The sequence below is a fragment of the Dermacentor variabilis genome, unplaced genomic scaffold, assembly GCF_050947875.1.
Source record: "Dermacentor variabilis isolate Ectoservices unplaced genomic scaffold, ASM5094787v1 scaffold_18, whole genome shotgun sequence".
NCBI classification, from domain to species: Eukaryota; Metazoa; Arthropoda; class Arachnida; order Ixodida; family Ixodidae; genus Dermacentor; species Dermacentor variabilis.
This window is the reverse complement of record NW_027460346.1, coordinates 4,658,995-4,671,725: the sequence shown is the minus strand read 5'-3', so window position 1 is coordinate 4,671,725 and position 12,731 is coordinate 4,658,995. Positions and strand designations below refer to the sequence as shown.

The 12,731-nt window shown below is 47.2% G+C and overlaps 1 protein-coding gene across 1 annotated transcript; it reads left to right on the top strand.

Moving 5' to 3' along the window:
• Positions 1-1,399: 1,399 nt before the first annotated feature.
• LOC142568350 (uncharacterized) lies at positions 1,400-12,403 on the top strand. Its single transcript, XM_075678353.1, has 5 exons — positions 1,400-1,631; positions 2,015-2,293; positions 2,375-3,109; positions 11,446-11,514; positions 11,691-12,403. The coding sequence occupies exons 1-5, from the start codon at positions 1,400-1,402 to the stop codon at positions 12,401-12,403; spliced, it is 2,028 nt and encodes a 675-aa protein (XP_075534468.1).
• Positions 12,404-12,731: the final 328 nt, after the last annotated feature.

The window sequence follows — 12,731 nt, the reverse complement described above, 5'->3', positions numbered from 1 at the left end:
CGTGGCCGGGATTCGATCCCGCGACCTCGTGCTCAGCAGCCCAACACCATAGCCACTGAGCAACCACGGCGGGTGACATAAAAAAAAAGAAAAAAAAAGAGTTGTTTAATTATACCCTATGATTATACACTCGCGCAACCGCCGCCTCTCAGGTCGCCTGAGTGGACACACTATGCTGGGTGATAGCGGCCCCCTCCCACTTTTAGTATCCTTTACCGCGTAACTAAAATGCACTGCGGCGAAGAAGCAGTACATTTGTATTGAGTGAATAAACAAATGCTTTTTACAACAGTACAGAAATAAACGCGCACCATGCATCAGTCTACCACATGGAAGAGCGTCGCAACAAAAGGTAGCTGATTCACACAGGCTGTGTAGCCCACTTATCAGTCGTAAAGGCTATTCTGGGTAATTCATAATTTCACACACACAGAAATATGTTTATATGTTTACGTTCGTACTCCTTGCGTAATAAGACTTCCAGAACTTCCACAACAGGTAGTAATTTACAACACACAAACGAAAACAACAGATACATATGCCTTGTTTTCAACTCGGTCGTCATGCAAATGAGATATAGCACGGAAAAACGTGAACATGCTGTGTGTTAGCATCGTAAACTTCATACTAGGCAAGGAGCACACCACAATCCCGCGACAGCCGCTAATGAGACCAAAACGGGAGCACATATCTGTGAACGTGCAAATGGAGACCCTAAGCCACTCTGCTCCTCCACCACCCCCCGCTGCACGGCTGAACCACTCGTTTCAAGCACAGCACACCTAACACACATTCAGCACTGAACAGTGGGCGGTCGACGCAGTCGCATTTACATGACTTGTAGCGAGCAGCACATCCCTCGATGTCCGTTAAGCAAAGTCGGACACGGCGACGCCACATCGCGGTTCGCAGAACTTCGCTGCCGATGCGCTAGGCCACTTCGACATTTCAATTGTCAAGCAAGCACGGGTCACAAACGCAGATTCTCTACTGCCAGAGCTCACCGAGGCGAAAGCTGCACTGCCGCACCACCACTACTCGCGGCTTTCCGCCAAGTAACGCAGAACCTACAACCAACACACAAGCAACGCACGTACAATCACATGAGCAATGTTGAACAACGCGGGGTCCAGAGAATGATCACGCCGAGGACGAACACGCCACGGCGTCGCTCGGCGCCAGCATCGCGCCTTCTCAAAAATCCCTAAACGATGCAGTCCCTAGGCACCTAGGATCAGGTCACGTGAGGGATTTTTGTACGACAAATACATAACTTGCATGCACGTCACTTCCGGCAGCTTCCGTGACCGCGTCCGCCATTGCCGAGTACCAACCGAACCGGCAGCCGTACGGACGACTGTGTTTGCGTCTTTCCGTAGTCCTTGCTTTATTCGAAATAATGCCTATATGCGCCATATATGGTTGCCGAACAAGAAGCAAGAGTGCTAAGAGGCCCAGCTGCACTGGCTCGAGCGTAGGATTACACAGTATGCCTAAAATAATAACTCGGCAGTGTGAGAGAACGAGGATTCTCTCCGAAAAGCGCAGGAGCCTCTGGCTTGCTCGTATTAATAGGAGCGACTTGAAGAACCTTGAAAACGTCCGTGTCTGCGGTCGCCACTTCATCACAGGTAAGGAAAAGGCACACCCGCATGCATTTACACACCGGTATAGGCAAGCCATGCCGCTAATTGCGATGCACGCACGCAGTAGATCTCGTCCACTGTTTACGTACGCGGATCTTTCGCTCGCTTCTGTTACTGCACGCTGCACGCCAGGAATTCCTGATTGCTGTTTACGTACGAATTTCGCTTTTTTCGCTGCACGCCAGCAGTTCTTGACTGTCGTTTACGTACGCTGCTCACTTTTTCTGCTCATTCTTAAAACGCTGCCTGTGCAACGTCGTGATGTGCCGTGTAAAAACATGGGTGCTTTCGTGTCGGCAGCTCGAAGTCTCGCCACCCTATGTGATCATTACATTGGGAGGCTTCGCGATGGCTCTAAATATTTGCAGGCAAGCCTTCCAAGTTGATGGATGAGGCAAACCCTGACTGGGCACCAATGCAGCATCTGGGTTACGGAAGTGAAAGACCTTTGACCAACGAAGCGAGGTTCGAGCGATCGAAGAAGCGCAGCCAAAAAAAGAAAGAAAAGGATGCTGTCGAAGCCAGCGTAGCAACGCAACAGTCTCCCGCGGGTATCGAGTTTCCCGAAAGCGGTGCAAGCTCGGAAAATGAGGCAGAATGTCGAATGGAGCTTCCAGTTTCTACTGTGGACTCAGAACCACGCAGACGTAAGTTTGCAACAAAATTTTGTGATACTGCCTACTGTGAATCACTTGAAATTTGGTTTACATTTTTTTCTTCTTTTACAGGTGATATTGGTGTGCAGACAGATTTAACGGGGCACAACATCCAAGCACTTAAGGCAGACAACAAGAGACTTACTTGTGAATTGTGCACCTTAAAAAAGCAAAAAGAATTGCTTGAAGTTACGGAGGAATCTCTGCGTCAAGATGACGCCAAAGTTGCCTTTTACTCGGGAATGATAAACTATTCGGTCTTGCATGCTATATTCCAACTGGTTGAGTCGGCTGTAAAACATACGCCGCAAAATGGGTTGCCAAAGTTTCAAGAGTTCATTATTTTCTTAATGAAACTTAAGTTCAACTTTCCGCACCAGGATCTTGCCTATAGGTTTCACATTTCATGTGCTACCGTTAGCAGAATTTTTGAGAAGTGGCTGGATGCTGCCTTTTCAAGGCTGAGGTCACAAATTGTGTGGCCGTCACGAAATGATATACAAAGGACAATGCCACAAGCGTTTTTTGAATCATTTGGCTCAAAAGTGGCAGTCATAATTGACTGCTTTGAGATCAGAATTGAAAGACCATCATCCTTGCAGCCAAGAAGCGAGACTTGGTCAAACTATAAGAACAGCAACACTGCCAAGTTTTTAATTGGCATCTGTCCACAAGGTGTAATTACATACATTTCTGAAGGTTGGGGAGGCAGAGCTAGTGATAAGCACATAACCGAACATTGTGGCATTTTGGAATATTTGTCACAAGGGGATGTTGTTCTGGCTGACAGAGGTTTTGACATTGCAGGCACTTTAGGGTTGTACTGTGCTAAACTCCATATCCCTGCTTTCACTAGAGGCCAGAAACAACTTACTGCGCTGGATGTAGAAAACACGAGAAAACTGGCCAATGTTCGCATTCATGTAGAACGGGTGATAGGGCTTGTGCGGAACAAATATTTGATAATGAAAGCAGTCCAGCCAATTCACTACGTGGCTAGCAAGGCAGGACACGCATTCACACCACTTGATAAGATTGTAACAGTTTGCTGTGCCCTCATCAACCTTTGTCCATCGGTAGTTCCTGCAAATCCAAAACTGCCCTCGTGAACAGCCTTGCGGACATTCTTGATGTTTACAAGTATGGTTGTATGGGCTTGGGCTAGTTGGTTACGTACAGCAATGGGGGTCATAGCACAAAGAATGTGGTGCATCGCCTTGCCATATCGTGTGGGAAGGTTTACATTGGGCCGTCGGAGAGATGCCTGAATGATAAGTTAAAATAACATAACCAAAAATTGAACCGATGTAGGGATGGTCATGTGTCTGTGCATTGCGGTGATTGTGGGTGTAAACCGTTGTTTAAGAGTGCTCTGTTTTGTATAGGAATGTAGATGAAGTTATATGAGATGTGTTGAAGCTGCATTGATAGCGAGGGCCGCTGATACCTGCATTAGTTCCCCTTCGGTTGCTCTGACGACAAGCAAATTTGCGTTCCTGGAAGCGGCTGGTTTTCATGTGTGGTGATTGGGCCGTATCGGTGTGCGGACCTACAAATACATGTTTTTCTGGGAATAAATACCCAGTTGAAAATTAGTGCTCATCCTTGTTGTCTCGCTCCCATCCGTGTCTCCTGACCCCCATTGCCATTCTTTGCTGATGGCGCATTTTCATTTGTGATTTCACTGAGTAATTGCTTCCATTGTTCTCCCATTGCATTGTAAATAACTGCATGTTGCACAGTAGACAGTTTGCAAAGTTTTACTGAAGGCATTCTTTTACAAGTATGAACTTTTCACAAGTGCTTTTACATTCGCACAAGTATTAACTCAAGCACTTGGTGTGTGCCTACACACATGCATCTTCGAACAAACGTGTGCTTGTAGATATGTGCTGAATCTGATCTGCAGTGCGTGGTCGCAACATGTGCATATTCTCCCTGTAGTTTACTTGTGACACAGCTTCTCTTTTCATAGTCCATTTTCTGATTCCTGTACATTGACAATAAAGTCTGCACTTTTGCTGCTTGCTTATCAAGGAACATTTTGTCGTTTGAATGATCTTTATGTGTGTGTACTTGTTCGTCCACTTAGTTGCAAGTGCCTTTGCACCCCAATTAAGTTTTGACTGCGTTCTTGAGTACAATTGGTCTTTTTACTCTGTGCAATACCATATTGATTGTTTTAGTATTAACCACTCCTGTCCTGACTGCAAAATGGTAGCTTGCAGTATTGTGTAAATAATAACTAAGTTTATAAATAACTTCTTATTCTGAAACTTTTTCAATTTCAGCAAAAGAAAGCTAAAATTATGGGTATTGGACATAAATATGGCATACCAGTTCATATTGGTGCATTTACACACTTAAAGCTATTCTTCATTTAGCAATAGTTGTTTACGTGGATCTAGCTGTACATGCAAAATTCACAGTGTGTAGTCTTGATGGTTGTTGCTGTATACATAACGGGCGACAAGGCTTCACATCACTTAGCTATCCTGTGTTTACACTTGTCGCTGTACTGGCCGCTTCAGGTGTAGTCTTGACAACGTTTGACAAGCAGCTGAATGGTGCTGCAGCTCTGTTGGGGTTTGTAGCTTTCTGTTGGCTATTTCCAGTGGCACAGTCCTCACAAAACCACTGTTTCTGTTTTGGAGCCCTCTTAATACCAAGACAAACATAGTGAAACCAGCCATACTTGCAATTTTGGCCTTCGCATGCCAGCATTTTGCCAGATTCAGGCCCTCCGCAGAAACAGTACGAGGCTTCCTTTTTGCTATTTTGGCTGCTCTCTGTACTTCTCCTGGTGAAATACTGTGCAAGCAGTTCTGGCATGATCACTTGTGTAAAAAATTTCTTTGTAGAGGACAGCATGGAGCTCAAAAAGGTATTGTCCTTGGCCACCCTTTCTATGTACACTGACAATGGGGTCCAAACAACAAAATCGCAATATGTTGTCTCGCATACCGCCATTTGTGTTTGCACTTGAAAGTAGTATGGGTGCGTTCGTTTCAATGTCGGCTTTCCATTCACATTCTCTAGACAAAAATTTGGGTCATTGCTCGCCTCTTGTATTCCTCTCCTGGCCAGTGTGTATGGGCATTTAACCTCAACGACGCCTTTGCCGCAGCATGTGCAACTGATAGAAGCATCTGGTGTCGCTGCAAGGTATGGGTGCTGTGTGCTCAAGTAAACTCCCGGCTTTAAGAGTTCAAAGTTACTATGATGCCGCTTCATTTCAGACATGTAGCTCGTGATTGCGTCACACTCATGCTCCAATCCCCATGTTGTTGATGTGCAGGTGAACTTCTGCTGCTCAGGATAACATATTTTTTTCAAGAGACTTATAGAAGGCTTTTTCAAGCTCGTCGAGCATACACTTTTTGTCACAGAAGCAGTGATTCTGCCAGCACGGTACACAAACCACTTTGGGCAACTTGACTGTCCTCTTGTGGCACTTTCGACGTGGTCCACCATTTCTTCACTGATGTGAAGCTCACTAAGGAAGTCCTCACCCCGTTTAATCAGTGTTTCCAAGTCCTCAGACCGAGCTTCTGCAAATGAGAGATCACGCAGAACACGTGGTTCTAGCATTCTTGGTTTCCCAAACATAGCGCTGTACCTTGGGTGGACCATGAAGACAGCTGGTGTAGCTCCAGCATCAGCAAGACGTGAATGGAACAGTTGTATTGACTCTTCAGTAGGAGCTAGTGGCAGGGCTTGTGGGAGGCACGTTGATGTGATTTCAACACCTTGCTGCAGGTGAATCGAGTCCATTTTTCTCTTCCTCATCTTGGATGACGAGAAATCTATGTCTCTTAGGCGCTTGGGCTGTGTGCCAGAGCAATTGGCTGGGAACCAGGCATTTTTTCTTCCTGTGCATGTTCTCGTTTCTCTTAAGCGCACTGATGTCTCTACAGCAAATAGCACAGCACCAATGTGCGAGCATGCTTCCCCTGCACCTGCCATGCAGGTGCAGTGCGCTGTTATGATGCTGCCATCTGTGTTTGCTAAGCACCACACTTTAAGGTCTGGCTCCCGAAGCCGCTGAGAATGGCTGACCTGAAAAAAAAAAATGTTGCTTAGAATTAGTTTTCAAAAGTTTTGTTTAGTTAATGACCCTATCGCGAAGCTTTATATTGGCGCGTACAACGGTTGCGGCATCTAAATGTGCAACCTGAACTTTACTCTTGGGCACCTAAGAAAAGCTGCACCACGTTTACATTTAACTGCTCTGTGCACAAAGACTGAACAGAAATAGCTAGTGCGGCAAATCGGCTGCGTCTGAATGGAATCGTAGAATAAAAACGCGATATTTCGCTGTCGTCTACGCTTCCTCGTGCACAAAAATGTGTTTTCATTCGCTGTTGCCTTACCTCGCCGAGTACGATGACGCGCTCCGACTGGAGCCGCATTGCTGCAATGTTCCGCACCCAGCCGCTGATGAAGTAGTTGTGCGCATCCAGCGATTTATACACCTTCATCTGCTGCAAGGTGACGTAGCTGGTTGACAAAACCAGGTAATTGATTATGTCCACCTGCGTTGTAGCTGGCAGCAGCTCCACATCTGCAGTCGCATCCGCGCCGACTCTCAGTGTGTAAGGGTCCACGCCGTCGCAGAGTTTGGTCTTCGTCTCGTATCGTGCCCGCGTAGCGCCGACAAGACCTTCGTAGTACGCAGGGCAAAACTCCGAACACTTTCCTTTTAGCACCGCCACGCTTCAACCGTGGTACACGCCTGTCACAGACGCGTTGTACTTCACAGGCAAAGAGCAAGCGATCCAAACGTGGTACCGAGCAATGGCGGGCGGTCGGTGCAGACGACGGAGGTGACGTCACGTGAAAGTTATGTATAGACGCACGCCTCTCGAGCGGGGCGCTCTGCTTCCCCACCTAGTGGTCCGAATAGGAGTTACTGAGAAATGAATTTGAATTACGCTTGCTTTTATAATGCAAGGAATGTTGAATAAAGATATAATACATGTTCTCAGTACATTATTTGTTAATAATATACTGAGTACTAATGTACGGGTCAGCGCCTCAGTCGCCGTCGTCGATGCAGAACTGCGGTGTTCATGTTCGCGGCTGCCATCTTGCATTTCCCATACACGCCCGCGCGCGCTTACGCACGCTCGCGCGCTGCGTATACCCTCCGCTTGGGAGTGCTTACCAGCGGGCGTAAACGCTGCTCCGTAAAACCGCTGGCCGCCTCAGCGTTGTGCGCATGCGCAGTCGTGTCACCGCTCGCCCGCTCCGCTCCGCTGGCCGTAAACCCGCTGGGCTAAAACTCTCTATTAATAGCGGTTTGAACCTACCACACGCAACCAGCGCGCGTCCACTTGGCTCACATTTGCGTTTTGATAGACAGAGTTTCGTAATTTTGTGACGCAGCCAGAGCACCTATATTTGTCTGGAGAAGAAAGAGATTTAGAATAGCGTCTGTCGCCTTATACGTACATAAACGGAAGCACCTTTGCGGGGCGTTTTGGTGTGCGCCCCTTCAAAACTTTTACAGTTTAACGTAAGGGAAGGCAAACGCAAGGAAAGCGTTATTGAGCGTGATGTTGAAAACTAATTTCGCTCAATGAGAAAATGAAGCAGCCGCGGTACCTTCCATTTCAGATCCAGTGACAGAGCTTGATGCAACACGTATGCGATGACAAGCTGCGCAACCGCCTGCACAGAAATCCTGACGTCGTAATTTGCGCAGGGTTAATTCGCAGCTTGTTGTGCTGATCTCCTCTAGGCTTTGCGGTCATAATCACGTTGTGTGATCACAGTTCCAAAAAAAATGTTCTCTCTTACTTTTTCAGGTGTCGCGCTATAGACATGAGCGAAATTATCATATTACTGCATCTTTGGTAAACATTCCTTAGCCCACAACTTGAGTAAAATCGCGCTTGAAAAACTGTTCCGAAAAGTGTCACTCGGCCAGAAGTGGTGTGCGTTGCTGCTCTTGTCGGCGCTAAGAACAATGCTGCTTTAGGCCCCCTTGATTTATCGTTCGTATCGTGGGCCCCCCGTGTCTAACGATACGAACGTGCAAAGTGGCAACTCAGATGAAACGTTTTCAAGTGGATAGAGTTTTAATTTTCATAAGGATGATTTTATTGAAATTTTTTTCTCTGCGATGAGGTGAAAGCCGACCTATAGGCATTTAAATTTTCGTTATTCTTAAGACCTCTTGTTAATACAAGGTTTCTGTCTTTTACAAGCTCCTAAATTAGTAAGCAAGTTACTCATAATAAATTGCTGTGTTAAATGTGTAAACGCACACGCAAAAAAGATATCCTAATCCATTTCCCAATATTGACTCAATGAAAATGTAGCACGCCTATACCGTCACAGTGTAGTGATGCCGACAATAAGACAGTTCCAAACGAGAAAGTCACGAATCCAACGAAATATAGGGCGAGCTTGCACTGAAGCAAAAATAACAACACTTAAAGCACAACCATCTCTCCGCGCAAATTATTGCTTCCTCTGAACCTGATGTACGTACGGATTATGGCATCCGTTTATTCATCAGATTGGAATGTTCGTACATTGCAGCCAAACTAGGGCGCTCATTTGCGATCGAGAATGTACGCCCGTATTCGCTTCACGCACGCAATCTGATAAGATAACGCTCGCTATTGAATTCGTGACAACATTCTTGGTGTTCGAAATACATGCAGGCGCGTCTGAAGCTAACCGATGACTTTAGAACAGTGGTGAGACGTTGAAGAAGCTCGCCGAAAAAAAATAACAATAATGAGCGGTTGCTTTAAATACTAGCTGAAACATAGTACTCGTGGTAGAAAGGGCCCCAAGGGCTGCACAGCGGCGCCGACATACACAAATTCAAGAGCTAAACAATTTCCATTTACTGGTATTTATCAAACCAGCATTTCGTGGTTCAATGTAGCTCTGTACAACAGCGGCCAGTTCCACCACGGGCACTGTGTCGGAGCTCATATTTCACGTGACTGTACGTATGCCAGCATTAATTGCCCCAAAATCAGGCACGTACCCATGATTTTTTTTTTTGGGAGGGGGGGCCCAATCGTAGGTAACTTTTCTATGCAAATGAGGGTTCGAAGGTTCCTTTACTTGTACAGATGTGAATAGTGCCTATCATTCCCCATAAGGACGCGTAATCTTGCAAGAGAGAATTGAAATAGGCTATATCTCACAGTTACGCCTGTGAGATACACCCCTGCTTTACTTGGAAAACAAGGGACCAGATCAAAGCGACTCGCGCATGAAAGAAGTGCAGGAACAACACTGCCAAGAACTAGTAAAGAAGCGAAAGTGTAAAATGAAGATTTCCGGTAGCGTTTTTTCTATTACCTTTGGAACAATTATATTGAAATATATATTTGCGAATCAATCACAGTTCTTTTGGATCCCTCGTTTACTGCTCTACCAAGTTAAGCGCCAAAACCAACTCGTGTTGTCATTTGGGAAGTTGCGTAACGATGCGTGGCCGCCAGTCCCGTACAACCGCGTAGAGCGCATGCAGGACGCTGCGGTTCTAGACGTACTGCGACCACCGTGGAAGGTTAGAAAAACACCCACATAAGCACCATAGAGAAGTAGCTACGTAAGGCGGCTCCACTGATAACTGTAGAAACGTGATTCAAAAGACACGGAATTATTCTCTACTTCAGGCGGCTTTTTCTCTACTTCCTTTTTAAATAAAAATATGTTGATCCATAAATATTTTCACTAAGGCGGTTAAATTTGTTAATTTTCGCTTTTCTTTCTTCTTTGGCTGTTGCCTTTGCTCTCTCCCTTAGTATCTCGCTTAATTTCTCAACTCCTTGCGACTCTTGTTTCCAGTTGCCAATTTTGCACGAAAAGTGCTGCACAATTAGGGAGAAACCAGACAACGTAACGGATGACATACATGTCGCTTGTGGGTTTAACGCTTTTTGCAGGGTTTTATGATGGACGCTGTATCGCAATATCTTATATTCCATCTTATCTAACCCATATCGCGGGTATATGGTTAGGAAGATCGGCCAGCGTCGCGGCGAGCCATCACTCGAGAAAATAATCTGGCAAAAGGAAAAGTTGAACGCAACTCGCGTTTTCTCCAGCCGCAACTCGTTCCACGAGCGTATAGAGACCAGCTGACTACGAACCGAACCCCTTTCCTTGTACCTGGATCAGTCTATAAAGAAAGAAAATTGAACCAATGAAGCAACAGCGACGCGCGTGATTGTTGAATAGATAGTGCAAGAAATTGTGTTGGGCAATAATAATTCATTTAAAAATAATTAATATAAAAACTAAGCCCTGCCTCCTGAACCTAAGTATTGCAGGCTGCCAAATTAGAAAGATAAATGAAAAGGACCGTAGTCAAATAATTTTGTAATAAAAAGAAGGCGGGGGGGGAGTCTACCACCAGGGAAACCAACGCCAAGGGAACGGATGGTTGCGGGATTTATTGAACATGCTGCACAAACACCATACACATATAGATAGTGACAACTGAACTCATCTCGAGTTAATCGGGCGGGCACCGAATCGATGAGCAAAACTGATCTTCACACCCCAGGAGATGCCGATAACTGCCGCCACCCTAAAGGAGTGAAAAAATTGACGACCATTTCAATCTGTGAAGGTGGAATGACAGCGAAAGCTGACGACAGTCAAAGCTATCAAACGAAAAGCAAAGTGCTTCACCTGCGCCGCGGGTCGGCCCGAAGATAGTGCAATATAGAGCCCACCCGCGGGGGAGGTGAAGCAGGCGTTAAGCACTCCGCATACGTGGGCCCATCAAGAATATTCCGAACGGCGCGTTACAGTTTCCCGAGCCCACTGGGGTACGTGTCATTGAGCTTGGTCCCTTTCTGCACTTTCACCAAGATCAGCCCACATGATGATTTTTTTCTCTTTATGGACGCCGAAAAAACTACGGAAGGTTAATCATATACAGCTTTCGCTGTATACTATAGAAGGCAGCAAAATGCTTGATTTGTCGTTCCTTTAGGAATGTGTGGGAGAAGTGATGGTGTGGGCGGGAGCAGGGTTCCTAATGGATTATCTTAGCTACGACAGAGTTGACACCAGGCACCATAAGCGCCCCGTCAGCGAACGCTTTCTTTCGTCTACAGAAAGTCGGTACTGACTGTAAGAGACACTATTACACATTCCAGAACTGGACGTCTTGGCAAGTGGTGCCTTGCAAAGAAAGGCCAGCGACCACTACCAAGACTTCATCTGGAGTAAGCGACTTCGCGCCATGTTGCGGCGTTTTGAAAATGCGTTTTGCCGGACTAGTCAAGAATAATGAAAAAGCGCACAACTGAACCAAGGCGAACGATAAGGCAGTGATTGAAGCGATTCACTATGACGAAACCATCGCTCGGGACTGAGCTAATCGGCGGCCTCCTCCGTGCAGCGTGGGAATTGATATTCCAACTTTTGGACGGAGGCTCCCGCCACGCTCTCACCGACGCAGCAGCTGACCTCACGGGAGTCGCCAACCGCGAGCGAGTCGTCGGGACCGTAATGTTCACTCCTCGCACGGATGAATGTACGCTTGGTGAATACTGCGAAAAGGTGAACATCAAGAACTTGCGCCAGCTGAGGTTCACTGTCTGCCTCGCTCTGCCCTCCGACGTTCTTCTTGGATTTGTCGCCAGCTGTGAGAACATGGAGGAACTGCGCGTTGTGAACTGCGTCGTCGAGCATCCGACGGATTTACCGCTGCTCTCACAGAGGCTCACAAACGTGAAGATGCTACAGTGGTCACTTTACGAAGACCGCCGCTACGAGTCGTGGCTGAAAAAATACGCCGTGGTGGACACCAGCACGCGTTGCAGGCTGAACACTCTCCAGTCCATGTACGTGGAAGTTGCAGCGACGCTGCTTACAGCCGACTTCTTGGAGGTCGTCTTGAATGATTGCCACGGCCTGCCGAGCTTTCACGCTCACGTCATACGAAAGGACGCCGTAGAGGTGCCTATGGGCGACGCCATTACCAGGATGAAGACACCCAGGCCCGGTCTGCGCACCTTCCAGTACACTTGCGAGCGGGTACCTCCGCCCAATACCGGCTCTTACACGAAGCTTCACCAAGCCTCATACGACTCGAGGACTTGCGAGAGGTGAGCACGTTGCTTCAGAGAGTGCGGCGCGCGGTCATGGCTGTAGAAGCTGACTCGGAAGCCGAAAGCCGCTTCCTCGGAGCAGCGACGCACCCGAGCACTGCAACGACGTCATGTCCCTCTCACTAGCCCTGCTGACGCCGCCGCAACAGGTCCAGCTCGAACGCCTGCACAGCGGTGCTGCCGAATTCCTAAAACCAATGCGGAAGTTCCTCCGAACGCGCCTCGCCAACTTCTCCGAGCTCAGCCTGACGAAGAGCCACTTCTTGCTCGTGTGCAACTTCTGGTCAGTCGTGGGTCCGGCCTTGTCTCAGCTGCGCTCCCTGGCCCTT

Excerpts from the sequence above, each read along its gene's own strand:
- LOC142568350 (XM_075678353.1), top strand. The coding sequence starts at position 1,400 with ATGCCTATATGCGCCATATATGGTTGCCGAACAAGAAGCAAGAGTGCT. Across the intron at positions 1,632-2,014 it reads CGGTCGCCACTTCATCACAG|GCAAGCCTTCCAAGTTGATG; the intron begins GTAAGGAAAAGG and ends AAATATTTGCAG. Across the intron at positions 2,294-2,374 it reads GGACTCAGAACCACGCAGAC|GTGATATTGGTGTGCAGACA; the intron begins GTAAGTTTGCAA and ends CTTCTTTTACAG.